At 31.5% G+C, this 24,330-nt stretch overlaps 1 protein-coding gene across 1 annotated transcript in view; it reads right to left on the bottom strand.

Annotated features, from left to right (window-relative positions):
- Positions 1-4,140, bottom strand: part of LOC134696830 (uncharacterized) — a 79,139-nt gene extending 74,999 nt beyond the window's left edge. The window contains exon 1 of the mRNA XM_063558782.1: positions 3,981-4,140. Coding sequence (XP_063414852.1) covers positions 3,981-4,032 — 52 coding nt within the window. The 5' untranslated portion in view covers positions 4,033-4,140. The remainder of the gene's footprint in view (positions 1-3,980) is intronic.
- Positions 4,141-24,330: the final 20,190 nt, after the last annotated feature.

The raw sequence follows: 24,330 nt of genomic DNA, 5'->3' as shown, positions 1-24,330 counted from the left end.
TCAAAGAAATAACAATATTTCTTATTTATGTTCAACATGTTAATAATTCTTTACATTTTTAAAAACAAGGAAAAAAATACCAGAGGGACTGTCAAACTCATAAATAGAAAACAAACTGACAACGCCAGGCTAAACATGAAAGAATTCAAATAGACAAACAATAGAACACATGACACAACATAGAAAACTAAAGAATAAGCAACACGAACCACACCAAAAACTAGGAGTGATCTCAGGTGCTCCGGAAGGGTACGCAGATCCTGCTCCCCAAGTGGCACCCGTCGTGTTGCTTATGTTATAACACATCCGGTAAATAGTCTAATTTGGTAGATCCCATTCATGAAAGGGAAAGGGGATTGTAGTTACAACGTAAGGAACATATCCGATATCATTTGTGAAACGGTTATTCCCTAATGGTCAACCAACTCGTGATGGCGTCCGTAAAATTTACGAAGGGATCATTTCAACTTCACCATTTGGAACTCTTGGTTTAATAGCTTATTTGTTAGCAGCAACCCTCTATCAAGAAAATCATGATAGGAAATGCAAGCACGGGATTATCATATCAATTGGGAGATATATATCCCGTATGCAGGTGCTGTTGGAATGTTGCTACTTAGAAATGGAAAGCTGAAATCATCTCTTTTGTTGCAAAGTTTTGTTTTCAACCGACCCTCATTGTCAATTTCGAGATGTCGATGAAAGTCAAGATTAGAGGCCAACTGAATTGTATCTGTTATATCCTTTATCTCTAGTTCGATGGGATAGACGCATTCAACATAGTTCCCAAATTTTGAATCATTTGTTGAAAGAATGTCATCTATATAGCGGAAAGTAGGGTTAAAGGATATTGCTAACTTGTTATCTTTCTTTCTAAAAAGTTCCTGTATGAAGTTAACCTCATAATTATAAAAAAAAAAATCGGCAAAGTAGAGGGGCACAATTATTCCCATTGGAATGTCGACAGTCTGTTGAAAAGCACGTACTCCGAACGTAACAAATATGTTGTCAATAAAAAAATCAAGCATCTTGATAATGTCAGTTTCAGAGAATTTTTTGTTTGAATCAGAGTGATCCTTTACACAGTAGGATTTATCCCTCCCCAAGACAAGATAATTGTATCTACGTTGGCCATTCGTTTTTTATGAAACACATCAGTACCAAATCTTTTAATTTATCTTTTAGTTTGGAATGAGGAACACTAGTGTAAAGTCTAGAAAGTCAAAAGTTTAAATACTCTTGCAAGATGAAAGAGAGTTAGATTGTATGTACCCTATAAGATCTTTGGTATTTTAAAGTATCCACATCTAATTCAAGCCACTTTTAGAAAAAGCAGTTTCACAATAACTTTGAAGCCCGTCTTTGATTGCTTATAAAATAAATTTTGATAATTTAGAAAAAGGTTTCGTGGAGCGATATACCGTTGTTTGTTAGAACACTTATGTAGTTTATGTATCAAATACACAGATGGAAGATCTAGTTCTTCGTCTTAGGTTGCAATTCCAAAGGAACATAGCACGGACCTATGATTATCCAGGATTTCTTCTTCGGTAAATGTCGTGAGGGTATATGTTTCCAAGTGAAGTGTCAATACCTAATTCGTTGATCAAGCAGTTAATGTTATGAGTTTTACACACAACAAAAACGATGATGTTTGGGCTTTAACTGCGGGGACAACAACATATTTGTCATGGAGGTAAGGTAAGTGTTTTGCAACCTTTGGGTCTTGAAGATTGACGTAGACTTATTCAGTTTCTTAATTCTGACCTGTAGCAACGACATCACCGCTGTATCCATTCGGAAAAGTGTCTACGTCTTCTTTCTGGCGCTTAGCCCATTGCCTGGCACAATCCTAAAGTTGTATATCCAATTGATGGATTAGCGCTCACGATATTTCGGACCTTTCGATAACACATTTCGCAGGGAAGTGTTATTAACAATGTTGAGGTAGCTCCATGTTGGACATGATCTCCTTATCAATCTGAATTACCTGAGATGCCTCTAGTTCTGTTTAATATGTATTCATGTTGATCTTGCTTTAAATTTAAGTCTTGCTCGTCTTGGGTTTTTTTAATATGTCAATGTAGCTGTTTATACCGGAACCAGTATGGTCTTTTCTTTGTCATCAACAAACATGTTAAAATCAAATTTTATTAGCTCACATTTCGTTACAAACCTAAACGACCGATGATTTGATGTACATGTTGTCCTAGGATTATATATGAATCACTTATAAATCAGCTAATATGTGGTGCTAAAAACTTGGATCAAGCTTATTATCTAGAACTCATTTTATTTACCTCTCCAGAGTACCTAATATCATCTCTCAGTTTTTGGTGGGGATCATGTTGCTCAGTCTTTGTAGAAGTTTTTCCTATTATTCGTGTTTCTTTTCTTTTCTTTTTGCCATGGCGTTATCATTTTGACTTCGATTTATAAGTTGCATATTTCTTTGGCATATATTATCGTTGCTTTGTTATTCTAACAATTTCTTATATTACCACAACTGGGTCATGGAACAGCGATTACATAATTATGTAATGATTTAACTACCCAAAGACTATTTTTTGTCATGTCTGTCATACTTGTTTTACGTTAATTGTTTTGTCATAGGTATAGTCTATAGTTTTGCCATTTGAATTGTTGCACATTTTTTATTTGTTTTATTATTGAAACGTCGTACAGTTGTCTTGTTTAGAAATGCTGACATCACGTCTATTTATTTTTCTACTATTATAAAAAGGAGATGTGGTATAAATGCAAATAAATCAAGTATCCATCAAAGTTGATGATGTGAAGTAATTCTACGACATTCTACGGCGTTCTATTCGAAAACAAATCCGTACCGCAATATCGGCTTTAAAAGGTCTCGACATGAAAAATATGAAACCATTTATTTGAGAAAGATCACGTCCTGATTTATTACAAACAGTTTACGAAAAACAAAAATGTCAGACATGAACCTACGACAACCACTGAACTACATACTTTTCTATTGGTATCATTTTGGTGTGTTGGTGCGCATCGCCAACAAATGTTGGTGAATACCGCAACTAAAGATTTTTCATAAGAAGCAATAACAGCAGTATACCTTGTGACCTTTAAGTTTCCTTTTTCATCAACATTGTTTTTGTAAATATCTTTCAAATGTTCGACATTACTGTCTCTCTTTATGAAGTTAATATAATCCGATTTCAATCTACTTTTTAAAAAGCATAGGTTTTTACAGAAAATCTCATACCGTATATATATAACTATATATTTTAGAAGAAACATTAACGTTGTAATTCGTTCATGCTTACATCTAAAAGCTTCAAGTGTAATCAAAAAGCAAACAGTCTATGACGTTTAAATGAAAAGAACGATGAAATCAATTACTGAATAATTCATTTATTAATAAATTGCGTGAACAGAGAACTCAAACTGTTGATTCAATGTTGTGCTAATCATATTTACTATATCAAACAGAGAAAGCATACACAATCTGCCTGCAAACTTCACCAGCATTAGAATTTCAATTCATATCTAAGGACAAAGGAAAATCAAGGTAATAGATGTCTTCTTGTCGACAAAGTATGAGAAGACACCAGTATTGTTTATGAAGATTAATGCCATTAATTTGCGATCTGATGTTCAAAAACTTTTTTACTGAAGAAGCGTTCGAGGAATCATAACATTTATATGTGCGACTACTGAAACGAAAATCGTAATTTGTCATATAAGTCACAAAAAGTCAATCAGAAAAATAATTTGTTTTATCTTTTATAATTCTTTCTCTCCAATTCTGTGTACTATACATATTTTATGAATTAATAAAACCAGGACTAATACTTCAGCAGTTGTGACGGAAACGCAATACCGTTTAACATTGTTAAATCATACTTATAGATTTCGACATCGACAGGTTCGATTTTCTACCCTTCCCGAAGTAATTAAATTAATATATATATACTGTGTTGGGCATCCTTTTAATCACTTACCTGCTATTGACAGTAACGGAAACCCAAAACGTAGTATATCATAAAAGAACATCTTGCATTTCTTATATCCAAATCTTTTAAAACATTATTTATAATCTTGCAATGTTATGTCACCAGATGTTAAATTTCTGTGAGTAACGAATATGGGAAAATTAAGACCTTCAAGATATTCAAAGATAAAAAGTAAAAGGCAGTTGGAAAATTCATACAGAACCGTTATTGTTGATCAAGTAGAAATACACTTATATTAATTTGTATAAGAATTCATTAGAACAATTAAGAGTCTATTTTCTATAACCACATATTACCATTTGCATTCAGTCTCTATGGGGGTTGAAATGATAACATCTCCTGTGCGTTTTTAACATGAGTTCATCGATTTCTAATTACACTTAAACCCACCCATTCATTCACACGTTAGCTTTGTATTGTGGTCGTGGTTTAACCAATAAATCAGACACGAATCATTGATTTTGTCGATAAATTAATTTAAATGTATAGTTTTGTTTGTGATATCTATAACTGTTTCTTACACTTTAAAATTTATTATTTCCGTAAAGATAATACATTTGCTTTCATCTCATATATCATCTTTTTCAAGCAATAACAAAATTCCTAAATTTATTTAAATTATATTCATATCACATCTATACATTTCTGTCATAAAGATATGATTATACAAACAAACAAGAGGTTTAGATGTAAGTATATGACTGTTCTTAATTAATTTTCTCAATCTAACACAAAAACATTTTATATATTTTTATTTGACTTAGATGAACATACTTGTACATTATAAATATATAAACCTATTATGGAACTACATTTATTTCTGGTTTAACAAACACTAGTCATCGTATACTAATTTTGTCGTTACATTATCAAAACATCGTACCCTTTTAAAATATTTGCCTTATTAAATGATGAACACAAACTAATACAATCATGATACATGTACTACAACTAAACATTCGATCGGTTTACTTTTTTCATGGCTTTCTTAACTTCATAATTGTCCGTCTATGCTCTTTGTTTTGTAAATAAATTCCAGCATGTAAGTGAAATATAACAAATTGAAATAAAGTTCATTGGTATTATAGACCACTAGCAATGAATAAGGCGTTTTTAAGATTGCTGTTCGCTGTGTGTCAATGCTCCGTGTTGAATACCGTACCTTGATATATAATGATTGTTTTTATGAATTGTGATTTGGATGGAGAGTTGTCTGATTGGCACTTATACGACTTCGTCCTATATCTAATAACGATGTAGATGAGATATTTATGAATCAATACTTTCTGTTAATGCTTATTCCATGTCTAAATCCTCATCAAATACCCCAGAATCAAGTCGGAATAAACTAGTCTGCGAATAGCTTCGACCAGACCTAAGATAATCGTCAATTGTATCAGAATACATAGGCCCAACTTTAGGGGTCATCATTATAATTGGGATTTTTCTTTCTTTAAAAATAGCAGACATCATGGTTAAGTCATGGATTGACTGCTTTGGTTTGAACACATCAGGAAGATCGGATTCGGAAGAATTAGACAAATTTCGACTTGCTAAAGAAGATGACATTGTATTTTTTTCATCTCCATTCATGAAACCTGTCTGTGATTCCTGTCTTTTCATTTTGTGCCTATTTATCTTCCATTTGATAGCTGGAATTCTTATCTTTAAGGGCTTTCTGCGTAAGCAAACACAACCATACTTCTTATAGAGACAACAAGTAAGAATGCAAATCAAGATAATGAAAAATATAATTCCAAGTCCACTAGCCAGATAATGTAACCAAGTTAAATCCACCGGTGACTCGGGTACAACTACAAAATGAAGACGTACATCACGTTAAGGTGCATTGCAATAATGTAAAAAGTACAATACCTTATAAAGAAACAAAATTAGAATGTAATAACTGCAAATATTATAGATGTTTCTACTTAAACAAGTATGACCTCCATTTAAACAATCAGATAGTTTTTAAGTCCGTCGTTTGATTTTGTCAGTTTTTATGGACTTCTTTTTTCGGTATTTGTGTTACTTTTTTTTTGTTATTTGTTTGTTTTATATTTTAGAATTGTTTACAGTGCTTTTCTAATAAATTTATCTTCACACTAAACGGAGATGTGTGTTAAACGTACACAAGCTGACTGCAACTTAACGACACAACAAATCAAATATTTCTAAAGTCTTAATCCATTCATGAAGGCAGTATGAAGAACTGTCGTTGTGAAAATAATACTCAATTGTGTAAAAACAACATCGATAAGTCTAGTATACACACTTGAATATGCCATATTCACTTGCAAGAAAACAGGTTTAACTTCAATGACTGTAAGAAACAGCAACTTAATCGTTTACAAATTATAATGTCAGAAAAATTACCTGGCAGTATAACTCTATCAGGACACCTCACTGCAAATATATAATTTAAATCAGAATATACCTACATCAAAGAACAACATGTTGTTTAAATTTACACACAAGGCTACTGGAAAGTTAAAATCGATGTCATAAAGGTTAGAAATGTAAGGACCATTGCATATAATACAACTAATATTATTCTATAGAAATGCGATAAACATATAAGATGCTGCAAAACTAAATGTTTATCTGGCAAAACAAAAAAGTTAAAATGAGGACCCTAACAATTTCGTCAGATTTAAGCTATTTGTTTGTAAGCTGCTAACTCGTCATTTATTATTTTTAGTTGTATCTTTGTGTTCCGACATGTGGTTCAGGATTTTAATATCCCCTGGGGCATTTAATATCCTCCCCTCCCCCCCCCCCCCTTTGTGTGTGGTTGGGTTCTTGTTGCCCAGTCTCTATGTTGTGTTTTGTGTACTGGTGATTGTCATTGATCTTTTTCTTTGTACTCATTCATAGTATTTAGACTTATGAGTGTCGGTGTCCTTTTGGTATCATTTGCCGCTGTCTTATGTCGAAGTCCTTACTTACATATACTTTTTGACAACTATAGCAACTACTATACAATTTATAAAGACACTTGAAGCGATGATGACACATACATTTTGTCTACCCTGATACTTACAAATAATATTCCATGCTACAATAGTAGCACCTTTCGTTGCTGATCCAAGATCAGTAGACGTTGTTGTACTCGTACATGCTGTCGGCGTTTCTGTCGCGTACAAAACATCCCCTGTTAATGAGTATGCCTGAATAAAAAAAAATTCAACTGTAACATAAGTTATAACAAAAAGATTTATCAGTGTGGTCGATTTCCATTAAATGTTGAAAATATGCATGTATGTGAAAAAAGGTATAACAAAGGTAGGGTCAAAATTAATTTGAGTTAGGGCTTCTTTTTATCCGCAGTTGGTCTTACACCATTTTTGAATAGTGAAATTGATCTATTCGTTATTTTGCTTATATCTTTCTCAAAAGGTAAATCCATTGCAAAAGATCCATTAATTCAGTTACACTGCATGAACATAAATATGGTATCATCTACTTTGTGGGATATTTCAGTTCGTAAAATACATAACATGTTGAAATCATACAAAAACGAACATTTATCTACCTCTTAGCCATTTTATCATTAGCCAGATTTTGTAAAACGTTTTGTATGTAATCTTCAATCTTCAACCTTCAAACTGTTTTGATTTTAGAGTAACTGATGAATGTACTAACTTATAAATCTGGTATATGTTATTACACTTTGTATTACTTTTTAAAATAACCATATTTCTACAAAACGGTGTCGTATACAGTCTCAAACTCAAGGTTCTTATTTTCAACTTTAGGTTGCATTTCCGTAAATATAGACAATGGTATTTATCATAGGAACTTCCTTTGCGGCTAAAACAGTGACACTATTACAATAATAAAGTTTCGTGAAAAATGATATTCTAAAATGGAAAGTTGATATGTACTACTTTTATATTCAAAGGTCAAAACATGGGGCTGTATGGTATATTTTTACTCTTTATATGCCCCGAACTTGTTAGAGTTTAAACAAATCAAATATATCTATGAACATTATATATCTTCCCAAAAGAGACGTGGTTTGAGAAACAGCTGTATTTACAAAGTGCAATATGAAGCCTTACTATTTACAATAGACACCTAACACTTTATGTACTGTACAACGGTTTATAATTCAATATGTTTGCCTCCATTGTAGGTTCGAATGTCTAGTTTTAATTTTCTGTTGTTTCTTAGAGGTAAATAAATTGTAGAAAGAAACTTATTAGAATTCATACATACAAAGCAAGAGAATCTGAATGTATTGCTGTCATCAACCGTCGTATCCTGATTCCAAACACCTAGATATGTTTCAGATCCCAATATGATTGAGAATAAACAACTGTACTTCCCGTCTCCTGTTAATAAAAGTTGATAAAGTGTTTTGGGTCGACAATGAACCGATTTCTGATTCCCCCATGACAACGTCTATAACTGTATCATATCTAACAGGAACAGTGTTTATTTGATACTGTTGCAAGAACAAACATAAAATCTCAAATAAAGGCAGCAGTAGTATAACGCTGTTCGAAAGTCATCAAATTACACTAGTAATTTTGGGGCCCTTTATAGCTTGTTGCTCGGTGTGAGCCACGGCTCCGTGTTGAAGGCCGTACTTTATCATAATGGTTTACTTTTTAAATTTTTATTTTGATTGGCACTCACACCACATCTTCCTATATCTATGAATCGATTAAAAAAAAGACTGGTTACAAACTTAAATTGAGGTCAACACACCAATTTTAAGAGAAACGCAACGAAACAACAGAATCACTGAAGTGCATCAAAAAGCCAAAACGACAATTCAAAACAAACGAAAACGAACTATAAGATAACATCTGCCATTTTCCTTAATTGTTACTGGACTTTTTAATAGAAAATGGTGGGTTGAACCTGGTTTTGCGGCTAGCAAAACCTCCCGCTGTTATGGCGTAATATAATATAACACTTAAATGATTAAATTACATGACAGGACTACAGTACATATAAATGCAAGAACATAACGGTCAGAGAAATACACAAATAATCATTACAATAGAACATTTCGACATTCTGATTCGTTTGAATTGTTTTACATTGTCTTTTCGGTGCCTTTTATAGCTGACTATGCGGTATGGGCTTTGCTCATTGTTGAAGGCCGTACGGTGACCTATAGTTGTTAATGTCTGTGTCATTTTGGTATCTTGTGGACAGTTGTCTCATTGGCAATCATATCACATCTTCTTTTTTATAATTGTTATCAAAAGAAACAGGCATTCAATCTAATGCACCATGAATATTATTAAAAGGATAATTGTGATATGCAGAGAAATATTTAAACAATATAATTCTTAAAGAAATAGGGTTTACTTGGAATATTAAATGCTTTCCATCTAAATTGCATCTTCTGTTTTGGTTACATATATCGGTTTATTATTACAAAGATAAAAATAGAAATAGTCAAAGTAGCTCCATACCTGATGTCAGTTTTGCTGGAGCGCAAGTGCTATTGTATGTTAATGCTACTGTAGTCCTGTCTGTACAAGCATCTACTGTTGTTCCTGGACACCCAGTTGTTTTAGTACCAGTAGAGCTCGTAATATTCACGTTGTCAAATACAGCCAATATATCTTGTGGACATGTTGTGTTCAGTAGACCTTCATCATACGAATCTTAAGAAATTATAGTTCAAGTTAAATTTGTTAAATGACAACTACAGATCAATAAATATTCGAAGATGTAATATAAGTGTCAATGAGACAACTTTCTGTCCAAGTAGTAAAAGTAAATCCTTATAGTTCAAAGTTTGACCTTCAACACGAATGATTGGCTCACACCAAACAGCAGGCTATATAGGGTCCAAAAATTAACTTGTGTGAAACATTTCAAACACCAACGGTCCAATCAAACGAGAAATAAGAAACACTACGAACCACACTAACAAACAACAGTCATTGGCAATTAAATATTTTGTTAGATGTATATGTGAGCCAAAATTTGTTCCTGTGAAAAAAGTTCCAGTGGAACTAATTGCACAGGAAATATGTTCTGGGAGAACTTTTTTCACAGACAATTTCTATATAATTTGTTCCATCTCTATGAAATAAGTTCCACACTTTACCTGGTGAAATAAGTTCTGGGTTGGTGAAATTTGTTCCTTACCTAATGAAATAAGTTCCATGTTTGTGAGATTTGTTCCTTACCTGGTGAAATAAGTTCTGGATTTGTGAAATTTGTTCCTCACCTGGTGAAATTAGTTCCTTGTCTGTGAAATATGTTCCACTGTTTAAACAAGTTATCTTATATACTGAGCACTTGTCATCAGTAAGTTTAAAGTCATTATAAAAAACATGTATTATATTGATAATTCAATAAATAGAAAGTGTAAACATCCAATTTGGATATAGCGGAGTAAAGCAAAAGTTTAATGACATACTCAATTAATAATACTAAAAATGACACTTATGACCCAGGAAAAAGTAGAATTAGAAATAATAATAAAAGTCTTTCTGAAAAAAAAGTATTATAGCGGTTAAAGATGAACATTTTTACTTTTTTTAAAAGAACAAAGTGAACGATCAATTATATAAATAGACATAAAGAAACAAAAGACACACACTTTAAAACTGTGCAATGACCATAACTAAGTACATGTATGCCTAGAACACCCATGAAAGATTAACAGGGAACAAGGAGGTCGAATAACACATATATAAATGATAAAACATAGATACAAATTATGATACATTGTAATCGCTTTTATTTCTTATCTTCCTACAGTCATGCCTTCAATTGCAAATGTACCCCATGCAAGCACATAACTTATTTTCTGTGAAATAGGTTTGAACAGAACATTTTCATTGACTTCTATAAGGTACCTTCGTTCAAAACTAATATCACAGGAACTTATTTCACTTTCTTTTTAAATATTAATAGAGTAACAAAACTCATGGTACTGTGATATTTGTTCCGGAACTTATTTCACACTTGGTTACAAAATTAGTTCTGGAACAAATTTTATAGTGCTGGAACATATTTTTCAGTTTTTACGTCGACTATGTTAATAGAGACGACATTTGGATCATTACAACTTTATCTCATCATCTAACAATAAGGAGTGCATACGCAAACATCATTATTTGGAATGTCCAACTAAAGAACTCTGATATAACAGCATACATGGAATCAAACATATACCTATGAATCCCTACAACGTCAATGAAAATCTACCGGGTTAACACTGGATGTCTATTGTAAGATTTTCAATCCCATTCTTTACACATTTTGCACAAATCTAATTTGTAATGTTTATATTCGTTACACTTCTATTCTCTATTGCATACATCATCTCATTAAACAAAGATTTTCTTTGAGGTCATCAAAATATAACATACTAGTAATCAAAAAAAGTAAAATCACAAAAAAAATGAATTCCGAGGAAAATTCAAAACGTAAAGTCCCTTATCAAATTGAAAAATCAAAAGCTCAAACAAATGAATAACAACTGTCATATTCCTGACTTGGTACAGCAATTTACGTATAAAATGATGGATTTCGCCTGGTTAGCTATGCCGTTCACCTTTATGACAGTCGTATCAAATTCCATTGTATTGGCAACGATGCGTGAACAACACAAACAGACACAATGGGTAAAAATGTCACAAACAGTGGACATCAGTCAACATTGCGATATAATATATTTCAATCACAATAAAATTAAACAAAATATTAATAAAGAAGCAGAAAAGGCATATGTTTGTGTTATTTTGGTCTTTTGTGGATAGTTGTCTCATTGGGAATCATACCACATCTTCTTTTTCAATATATCAACTTAAACAACTTCATTGCTTTCTTAGTTTTGTATTTTCTTTATGTATGTTAAATCCAAGTACAAAGTATTGAAAGATTTGAAGTACTTGGACTTAATGTTTAGATACATATAACCTCTTCTTTGTGAACTTATGTTTGTATAGACAACATAATCCTTTAATTGACCGATTATTTTTTCAACAGACAGTCGGTTTGTCAATGGATTATAAGTATGTATCCTACTGAGTGTGTACTCATGTGATCAGAATTAAAACAAAACACACTAAAAACCAAAATAAAAGTCTTTGGTTTCTCTTTTAGTGAGTAATAACAAGCTATGTACATCAATAAACCTGAGATTAAAGAACGTACGGAATCTAGAAATTTTGCATCAAATCTGACAATATTGTCTCGGTTAAACAATTTCAATCTAAAATATATCTATCGAAACTATCGAAAGTTGTTCAATTTTTTAAATGTCAATTGATGACTTTTTTTCTCAGCAGTAATAGACACTCTACTTCATCGTATTGCGTTCACATATTTTTATTAATACATTTTTGTACGTTACACTTGTGCATGTTTATAATCTACCAACTTCATTAGAAGAGGTAGATCCTTATATAAAAACAGAGTTATGATGATAAACAACTGCCTTCGACACTAAAGTTACAATAATGAATTGTCGTTTGCAACATTTTTACTGATTCTGGACTCGCATGGAGGGTGCTTCATGACTCATAAAAATGCCCTCTGTTTAGGCACCTGTCCTCGCTTCTATTGAGCTTGTTTAATTTCCGCCGCAATTTTGTTTGTATTATCTTAAGATGACATTTATGTTCAATTCAAGATTTTCCTTCAAATGCAAATGCATTTCTTAGCTTGGAATAACCTCATTTGAACTAGGTGTTTTTGTTTTATGGAGGGTCCTTCTAATTACAATTAAGATCCATTTGTTCTGTTTTATTTTATTTTAATGATACAATATCATTTCAAAGAATAGAATACTCTAACCTTTCTTTGCAATCATGATGAAAGCTTTTTCGTCGGTTGTCTCGGTACAAACTTCATCAAAAGTAGGTTCTCCAGTCTTTAATCCAAATAAATAATCGTGTAGAAACACGTCATAACCTATTGTATTAATTTATAATTCAATAAACAGTAGCTTTGTTAATAGAAACATGGCAAGGCAAATTACAAATTTTATAAATATATTAAGATTTTGCCCATATAAACGTTTACTTTTTTCTTCAAATTGTGTTTATCATATTAAAGCTGATTGTGGATGCATATAATGTATTGACCTCCTATATAAATCCGACTATTGTTCAAATTATGAATAGACCACAAATCGTTTTTCTTCTATTGTGGTGTATTGCTGTTTTCGGTTTGTTTGTATCAATTTATGGCTCTCGCTGTGTTGTGTTGAAGCTCAAGCGAAGGTTTAGCATTTCGTTTTTTAATGCTTGAAGGTTAGCAGTAATGAGTTGTTCTTGAGATGTTTTATTTCTCTAATAACGTATCTATATCACTATTGCACACTCTTTTTATGTACTGTTTTTTGTCAATATTTATTGATGTGTAGTTGTCTCATTGGCACTCATACCATATCTTCATATATCTATGTATTTGATAAGCATGAAGTTCGGTACTGTCACAAGTGCACTCACCTGTCTTGTAGTAGTAGTAATATGTAGCATTGCTCACTTGGTGGATCTCTAAACACATATAAAGCTTTGTAGGTTGGCCGAAAATAACTACATCCTCTGTTCCTCTGTAAATACAATGTCTGAATTAGAAAGGATAATTTGAAGGTTCAGTATAAATTACTAACCAACATAACATGTTTGCTTTAAAACCAAGACTCCATGGTCTCGAATGATGTAAAAATAATAATTCAATAGTTTTAATTTATAAAGGAAAATATACCAAATGATTAATTGTGCTTATTATGTAAACAGTTTAAACCTCAACACGACTTTATTTTTAATAACATTGGAATGTCTGATTCGAAAATACCACCCCCTCTCCCCCATCTCCTTCGCAAACCATTTGACTGTCATTTGAAATGCTATTTTATACGTCATTTCTTCTTTAAGGTTTATAGCAGTTTGTGTGAACGTTCCGTTTTATAAAGTATAAAATAGTAAAAAATAATAAATTACTTGAGTAGGTATATGTCACCCTGTTTTTCTATACAACCAAAGTTTCTTCGATTTGTACCCGGAATTGATAATGGATAGTCTACTATTATGGTAGAATTCAGATGGAGTTTATCTCTGCCTGCAATTTCATATTCGTCATCGTAGTAAAATGGTAGGTCACACGTGGCCTCTGTAATTATACACGACATATTTAATATACACAAAATAAGAAAAGAGATATTTAAAAGAACGCTTGAAGAAAAAGCAGTCGCAAGGAGTCCGAAATCATTTCTTTAACATCATGTTACACTTATGTTGGTGCAAATATCATATTATTATTATCTTTTATTAAGGCTAAGTACACGATTGGTCGATATTTTGAACTTTAATTGAAATACACATGTAGAACTCGTTGAATAGCATCTCAATATACTAGACAAATATATCATCGTCCATACTTTCAGAGATTACAGTCGATTACTAGTTCGTGAAAGGGGTCTACAAATATATAGGATACACTTTGAAATTTTGATTAAGACATGTCATTGTTGTTAATAATTTTTTTAAACGATTTGAAAATATTAAACTTCATAATTTTCAATGCAACTACAAACCAACCCAAATAAGGTCAGCTTACAGTCTTTAACGAATGTAAACAGTTTGCCATGTAATTTTGTGACCTTCAAATGGTCCGAACATTACAATAACCATAGTTTAAAGACCAGTCGCCAACACTACGATCTCTGAAACATTGATTTTAAAATAAATTGTAAAAATAAATAGTAAATATGTTAACCCCGACACATACTGTCGGTAGTAAGGAGGTGTTGTCGTTTGTTGCTGTGTATTATATTTGTATTTCGTTTATGGTACTGTACAATCAACAGACCGTTGACCTTCTTTTATCTAAATTGTTCAACTCATTGGATATCTTACTATTTCTCCTTATTTTACATTAGAGGCTTTTATTTTATAGTATAAAAGTTCTAGGTATGAGATTAAACTAGTGAATATAAATTTATTTACCTGTCTGGGAAATGCACATTACAATCATAGCGCAGAGAAGAAACTGTAGGATCATATGATTGAAACACATACTTCAGAAATATCTAGTATGACAGTATTCATAATCCTACAGATGAATCCAACTTTATAATATACAAAAAAACTGGTCAGTGTGGAATGACGTCGTATAAAAGTAATAAATATGATTTAACGACTATGAAATTACAGAAGCTATATAAATAAGAATTAAGGCGTATAACCTTAGCCATAATATGTCCCATCCCTATTCATCTAAATAAAATTATTGACACAGTTATGTCATTATCAACTATGTAAAATCTACTTATTTGTCCATAGCTTTCTTCTTCTCATTAAATTGGGCACAAGGTTTATGTTCTTCTAAACTGTTTTCAATAAAGATGGGTATTGTTGCAAAATATATTTATACTTGACACAAAATATTAAACAGTTTGTCACTTTATGTTTTTTTTAATTTATTAAATCTTTATGAATATGTCAATTATCTTATTCATGTACATTTCTTTACAAATTGCACTTAGCAGTTTCAAATTTTAATGCAAATTATGAATCTGTTTAACAAAGGTATGCCTCGTAAGTTAAATTTGAATAGTTACTGCATCTTGAACAAACTCGTTGCAGGGTTGATTTACAGTAGCATTGACTTAAAACATTCACTTTGAATAGTTTTCTGTCCGATCGGAATAAGTATTCGTGTGTTACAGAAGCCTTGCAAAACTCTTTGAGGGATCTATAAGTGACATTTTTACACTGCAAAATGACGGTTTTCACCTGACGTGGCTGCTTACATATAACGCTAATATTCTTGTCGAACCATCTTATAAAACCTAGCTACATGTATCTGTGCATCTGTTCCCATTTTAAATAAACATTAAATACTTTTCCCGATCGTTGAGCAGACTACCATTTGAAGAGTGTCATACGTCGCAGAAAGATGCCATGGTTACAATCTATTTATCTTGGATTTCGACTCATGACTTTGGTTCTCCTCTGTGTATATTTTGCCTCTATTGAAGATTACAGTTTTCTTTATAGTATTTTGTTACATTTGAAAACGTCTGTAATAGTTCAAACAAGTTATGTCGTCTTCTGTAATTTGCAAATAAAATTTACTGGTATTGTTAGTTTGTTGTTACCCTCTAAATCTTAAATCATATGCCACATGAACTTGCAATATATTAAATTATATGATACCTTTCATACGCAGAAATGTCATTATAAAGGCAACAGTAGTATATCGCTGTTGGAAAGTCATAAATCGATTGAGAGAATACAAATCCGGGTCACGCACTAAAACCGGGTGAAACACATCAACTATAAGAGAAAAACAGAAACACTGTAATGCTACAAAAACAAACGTCAATACAACATACATAGAAACAACTGCCACATCACTGACTTAGCACAAGACATTTTTAGAAAAGAAATGGTGGGTTGAACCTAGTTTAATGACATAAATCTTCTATATGGCATTTCCCGAAAATAAAACTTCAGTTTTGTACACGTGCATTAAAAATTAAGAATCTAAACTCAGCACTTTTCTATTTACAATATTGTCTGACGCCGCCTACATACGATCGTGAACGACTTATACGAGTATATTGATCAACCGTTTTTAAGTTGTTTAATCTATTCCTATATCAACGGATGACCACACTTAGCCATTAAAAGAAACATGCAACCATAATCAACAAAGTTAAATACACATAGGGAAAATATTTCTATATTATATACAGTTGATTTTAAATCTCTAGGCCAAACTTTTTAAATATTTACAGATCTAGACGAGACATCTCATGCGCTTGATTTTATTTCTTCAGTGCTTATTTTTTTCATCTCAATGAGTTTTGAACAGCGGTTTACTACTGTTGCCTTTATTTAACTTTAAATCACCAACACTTGGCTTTACTCTTCCAGTGTTTGGCTTTGTTTGTATATAAAAAAGGCTAGACTTTTCATTTATGCGCAGGACTATAGCAAAACACAAATTGATTTTTATTTCTGCATTTCCATGCGAAGCTACTGGGAAATTTTCCTTCCCTGATATTTATTCGAGAAAAATCTAAATAACGCCTTTAAATTTACCAATTTTCCTGTTTTGTTGGTTTTCTGTTTTTCATTTCTTACCCAATTCAAACCCATGTTCAATTGATTGTGACTTTATAAGCGTCTTTGTAAAATGTACCTTATGTATTAGTTATTTGCTGGTTGTTGTAGAAACGGAACTGAGACAATATTATGTGTTTTGATTATATATGCACTTTAACGTCCAGTCATGAATGGATAGTGGTCAATTTACAGTGTACTGCTATCTTCATTTGAATTGGTTTTTTTATATATCATAATAATAAACAAAAAGGTAGAAAGGGATATATGTAAGTTATTATAAAAAAAAAGTAAAATCACAAAATAACTGAACTCTGAGGAAACTTCAAAACGGAAAGTTCCTAATCAAATGTCAAAATAAAACGAATGAACAACAACTGGCATAATCGAGTCCTTACATAAGCTGAAACCCCTAATTCACAACTTTAACCATTTTTTACATTTGGCAGTCTCAGTTTTTTCACCATTCATTTCTGGAAATTGCTAGACAGGCGAGGAAATATTAATAGTTATTTAACACTTTTGGTCAAAATAGACAGATGTAGATCGAGAAATTTGAAAGATTAATAGTCCATCAGCTAGTTTTCAAAAGCGCGCTAGTTAAGGAGTTTGTGTTACACCCCAGGGTACCGCGATTTTTTTGGATATAATTCAACTTCATTATCTTATTGATAGAATACAAGGTGTTAGACTAACAAAAAAGTGTCCAAAAGACGATTAAAAACGTTCCTTCTAATGGTCCCCTCATTTAGCAATCACGACTAAGTAATTTGTAATTAATATTTTTAATATAAAGCGATTAAAAAAAATAAAGTATAGGTTTAAACAACTAAAAGAGATATAAAACTTATCATATTAAATGTAACTCGGAAGATTTTTTGTTTAAAATGAAATGTTTTTTACATTACAAACAATCCGATTTTTTGGGTTCAAATTAAGGCATATTTTCACCTTTCATAAAGAAATTCGTGATACAATTACCCGTTTTAGCTAATTAAACTTGAGAATTAATCATTATGCAATGTTTAAATCATTTGCAGTATTTATATATTGTCTAAAATATGAATTATTTAATAAAATATATGTACGTGCAAATACTCGTGAAATACCGGAAATCATCAAATTACCGTCTTTGATTCAGTATACAACATGTACAATGTATTCACACATAAGAATTATCAATTTGCAACTGAAAACAAACATTTAATTGTCGATTCATGATGTTTTTGTGAGACACATCATTTTATAAGGTGAATGTGTAACGGAATATATATGAAAAAAATACAATTTAAGGTGATTTTGTTTGCGTTCAGAAAAGGTGCACTCTATCGAACTCAATAAAGGTGTGCTTGATAACATTTTGTGTTGTAGCTATGAAGTAATTGCCTTAGATTGTTAAGTCATTCCATCGACAAACAACGATGTTGATATTGCTAACGATGACGACGAAGATGATGGAAAAGATGATAATTCGGTAGATGCAGTTGACCAAACTGATGATGATTCTATGGATGACTTTAAAATGTGGTGATGCGGTTATTAAATTAAAAAAAAAAAGAAACTTAGAAACTCTGACAGTTTTGTTTGTTTTAATATGTGAGTTAATTCATGAATGTGATGTATAAATTTGTGACATAATAGTGCATTTCTTGTTGCTTATGTTTGTGTTTGTCGTTAATACTCTATGTTTTTGTTTCTTATCTTTAATTTTTTTTCAACAGCCTTTATATACTTTATGCTGTATGTTTTAATGTGAAACAAAATACCATTTTATCAAGAAAATTAGTACATATGCTTCTTTTCATTCAAAATCATGACTTTTGGAAATTGACTATCCCCCTTTTTTTTCTTGGTCCTCTACGATTTAAAAAATAATTAAAAATTAGCCTGCGTTTTAATAAGATATGTACTGAAAAGTACTGAAAACTTGGTTATTTTTACATTTTTCTGTAATAGTGTGCAAAACAAAATTGTTGATATACCCTGAAATAAGTACCCTTTTAACCCCTTTTGGACACTTTTTCAAAAGTCTAACACCTCTTAAAATATTCTTCAGATATTACTCTTTAAATTTATACAAAAAAATTGCGGTACCCTGGGGTGTAACACAGAACTGGGTGAGAATTTTTGTAGAAAACTTCCAGGATTTCGCGCCAATACAGGTTGTGATTCAGTAAGTGTTTTGTCTGGTAAAGAAAAAAAAGCAAAGCATTCGTCTTTTTGACACGTTATGCGGAGTTTTCAGAAGGTCTATTCCATCTTGGTGAAAACTTGGAAGAGGTTGGCGAAGAGTTGTCAAAACACTCGAGAGGTTTTCGTGTTCTATATATGGCTACGAAATTAAAAATATCGATAAATAAAGATCAGAACGTTTTAAAATGCGAAAGATGTAATGTTAAAAAGCACATTAAACAAGCAAACTTTCAGACGAAGATTTGGAAATCTGCTCTTTAACACCACGCTGGTCTGTTGCCAAACAACTATGATTGGATTGTTAAGAGCGCTATGATCAGTATCAATTTGCTAGACCAACCACCAGCGTTAGATGCTTTGGTAATTCTGATGTGCTGTTCATGTAAAGCTGGTTGTACCAAAAAAAGATGTTCATGTGTTTAACAAGGTTTATCCTGAACAGATAGCTGGATGTCAATGCTCGAAAGCTTGTAGATACAAGCATTATCAAATCGTTGATATTGCTAACGATGACGACGAAGATGATGGAAAAGATGATAATTCGGTAGATGCAGTTGACCAAACTGATGATTCTATGGATTGACCTTCTGTGTGACTTTAAAATGTGGTGATGCGGTTGTTAAATTAAAAAAAAAAAAAAGAAACTTAGAAACTCTGACAGTTTTGTTTGTTTTAATATGTGAGTTAATTCATGAATGTGATGTATAAATTTGTGACAGAATAGTGCATTTCTTGTTGCTTATGTTTGTGTTTGTCGTTAATACTCTATGTTTTTGTTTCTTATCTTTAATTTTTTTTCAACAGCCTTTATATACTTTATGCTGTATGTTTTAATGTGAAACAATATACCATTTTATCAAGAAAATTAGTACATATGCTTCTTTTCATTCAAAATCATGACTTTTGGAAATTGACTATCCCCCTTTTTTTCTTGGTCCTCTACGATTTAAAAAATAATTAAAAATTAGCCTGCGTTTTAATAAGATATGTTGTATTCAATTTAATAAAAAGTGTTGTATTCCATTTAATAAAAAGTAAAGTACTGAAAACTTGGTTATTTTTACATTTTTCTGTAATAGTGTGCAAAACAAAATTGTTGATATACCCTGAAATAAGTACCCTTTTAACCCCTTTTGGACACTTTTTCAAAAGTCTAACACCTCTTAAAATATTCTTCAGATATTACTCTTTAAATTTATACAAAAAAATTGCGGTACCCTGGGGTGTAACACAGAACTGATTTTTTGCCCTACCAGCTGATGGACTATAAATCGTGTACGGTAACGAAGTCTGACAAGTGATGATAATAGCTTAACACTGATTATTTGGACCAGGTAATTTCATCAAAGGTAAATAATATTGTCGACACATTTTTTATTAATCTTTAATGACATATCGTCCCTGTCTATAGTTTTATCTGTTAAAACTAGAATTACTAGTACACAAAATGCATGAACTATAGAGGTTTATACCTAAACATAAAAAAAAACATTTAAAGTAGACTGCAAAAGAAATAATATCTCAAATGTTTTCATTTAAATTTTTATTTTGAATGCCATTTATAAGCGTCATAATTCATAAATCAATTATGCAAACATGAACAGGTATATTAAACAATGACTACTTTGTGAATAAGCAGACATACATAACACAATTGTTAATTCTAAACAATCAATCTTTGAAATCTTATAAATTTGAATAAGTATCAATAACGATGTTAGGACGATATGTTACCCACGTTATAAACTAAACATATAAACAAAGAACACTGTATGTGTATTTGGCTGTGTGTTCGTGTTTGTTTATTGTTATCAACGAGGCTTATTTAATCTTTAACTATCAAGACATTATACTTATATGAATTTTAATAAGTTTATTTTTTTCTTTCATAAAAATTATTTAAAAAAACTGCCGTATTAGTTTACGGTGTGGAAACTGATTACACGGTTGATGTAAACATTTACACATCTTTTTGTCATATATCTAATTGAAAATCAGTTCGGTCTTACATAGAATGATTTTTTTAGACCAAACATATAGTTTTTATAGTTGCTGTCGAATTTTCTTTCAGGATGTTTCACACTTTAGTTGCAATACGGATTTTCTTATCTTAAAAACTACATCAAAAGATGGTCTGCTGATTTATTCCAGAACTGATGAGCAATACAAAATGAGCCTACGGGTCTCGTCATAACAATTAATGATGGCTCAATTGTAATATTTGATAACCAAAAATAATAACCAACTAATAATCTGATTTCATAAATGTGTAAAGTTTTGTCATAATTGCATGGAAAAAGCTCTAAGCAGTTGTTTTAATTATCCCATCTCAATCCTCTTTTTGCTCATAGATACTAGAATCGATACTTATTTGTGTATAACTCCGTCGTAATCCACCCAACATATAGTCATCGAATGTATCCTTGTATATTGGTCTTATGTTAGGAGCACCCAGTAAATATAATGGTTTGTTGTCAATAAAGATAGCACTCAACATTGTGAAATCATCGACTCGTTTCTTAGGTCGGAACAAATTAGCCATGTTATAGTCTGGTCCTACGATAATAGGTCCTGTGAACCTCGCTGGTCCAACGATCTCGCCCTTGCTGACATCAATTTCATGTTCAGATGGTGGTTTTGGTGACAGACGCTTTTTGCTCTTTGTTGGTAGTTTTACTTTTGGTATTTTAATACGCTTGCAAATACATCCATGTTTCTTGTAACATAAGGTTAACAAACATATAAACCAAATCAGGAGTGGCAATATGGCAAGTCCAGCTACCAAGAAATATATCCACGAAATGTCTGTGTCAACTGTGTCGTCAAAATTACCTGTAAATAATACATAATTTATTGTAAAAATAAAATCAAAATTAAAAATTCATTTTATAAACATAAGTTTAAAAATACATCGAAAAAATAATAGCTGTACATGCATTATTCCGTAGAAAATATCTATTAGAATATATTTGATTTCATCAAATTGCAGGACTATGAAAATATCAATATAACGGCAATATCAAATATGGGGTTTAAAAATTATCTAGTTATAAAACCAGGTCATAGAGCACCATTGTGTTCGTCTTATTTCGTTAGTTTTTATGTACGTTTTTATTCTTAAATTTACCTTGGAGTTCCGATTGTTTTGTGAATACTTTTTTTTAATTAAAAGATGTATATTCATTGTCTATCTTTCATTCATTGTACTGGTTTAATAGCAACGTTTAATTTGTTTGTAATTTCCTGGAGTGGATTGGAATTGTTATCCCTACTATTTCTATATATCTCCTTTTGTTAGTAAAACAATTAAACCTAATCATGCTGCAGAAATGGCTCGATATAGATGAACTTATTGAGGACCTCTAATGTCTGAAGGAGCAGAAAGTGACACATTTATATGTACATTTTGTATCCTTTGCTAAGGTCTTATTTATCTCGAGTCTATACATACCTGGTATTCCATCCAGACAGATTTCTGAAGAAAAAATAATAACATTAAATTTATAATTTGTACAATTGTATAAACATTACTTTTATAAAGTACAAGTCTTATGCATGATACACGAACCCATAGAATCAAGTAGAGTACAGCTATATTTCTACCTACAATGCGCTAGCTAATATCACGATGAAGAGGGCACCTGCTTTGTTGTGTGAATTGATTAATTGGAAATTTATATCAGTGCGGATTGGGACATTAAATCTGATGTTTTATACATGAAGAGTACCAGAATACCACAATATGATAGAAAGCATTGTAACAATTTTTTGCGAGAGATAATTGTTGCCAAATGCAAAAAAAAAATGATGTTTCACTGAGTTGTTACCATTATTGAGTTTTTAACGATTGTCCAAGTACGAATAACTTTGCAGGACAAACCTTTTGTATGAATTATTAATTTGTAATTGTCTAAGGGAATAAAAAAAAACAATGATGCAAACCGGTTAAAGGGAATGTATTCGACCTGGTTAATCCATCCTTACTCTGTATGTGTTTGTTTCCAAGTTAATGATTTAATGATTGTCATTGGTTTTTTATTTGCAGTTTTATGTTTTTTCCGTTGGATTGTTTTGGTATGCAAAATATCGTTGGTTTCTTGTATAGCGTTTTGAAATTTTAGGCCAGTTTATATCTGACCTGAAGGGTTTTGTTTGCTTATATTGAAAGACCGTACAATGACATGTATCTAATTGTTGTCTTATTGACATTGACAAGCAAGGCAGATCGGCTTAATTTGTAAAAACACAACTTCATTTTCCCTATTTATCAAGCTAAAAGCAGTTCAATTAGATTACAAAATAATGTATTGCTTTGTACTTAAAATTCTAATTTTTTAAATGGAAAGATATTAGAATTGTCTACTCGCCAAAAGTTAAGCAACACCTGATAATTTTTCAGAATTATTTTTTATTGTATTCATAACTAATCGAAATAAAATAAATTTAACTGAATTTGTGTTTTTATTTGATAACATACATACTATTGGCCATGTGAAAGTTTTGACTGTTTTCATTAATAAATTTTCCGCTATGAAAATTATGACAAAAAGTTGTAAAATGGCAAACACAAATTTGCTCTGCACCATACACAAAATGTGACAATGTGTGACTACATTCAAGTACAATTAGGATCAGTGGCGAGTGTAACTCCACGGACATTTCATCCTTTCGTTATCTCATGATTTGATCTTATCGTCACTTGTGTCAAACTTGACGATTCCTACAAGTAAGAAATGGTCTACAAAAGACTCATCAGTGACGCTCGAATCCAAATAAAAAGCCAAATAAAGAACGAAGTTCAAGAGCATTGAGGACCAAAATTCCTAAATGTTTTGCCAAATCCAGCTAAGGTATTACTAATCTACATTGTATACCTGAGGTAGAAAAGCCTAAGTATTGCAAAAATTCATAATTTTGTAACAGTTAATTTATAAACATAAGCATATCAATGATAATTCATCCCAGCACAAAAAGTACTGACTACCCTCGGGGAAATAAATCTCCACCAGCAGTGGCATCGACCCAGTGGTTGTAAATAAAACCATTATATATATCAGGACTAAATTTTGTATATACACCAGACG

The sequence above is a fragment of the Mytilus trossulus genome, chromosome 14 (genome assembly GCF_036588685.1).
Source record: "Mytilus trossulus isolate FHL-02 chromosome 14, PNRI_Mtr1.1.1.hap1, whole genome shotgun sequence".
NCBI lineage: Eukaryota > Metazoa > Mollusca > Bivalvia > Mytilida > Mytilidae > Mytilus > Mytilus trossulus.
The sequence above is the reverse complement of the archived record's forward strand: the minus strand, read 5'-3'. Positions and strand labels throughout refer to the sequence as shown.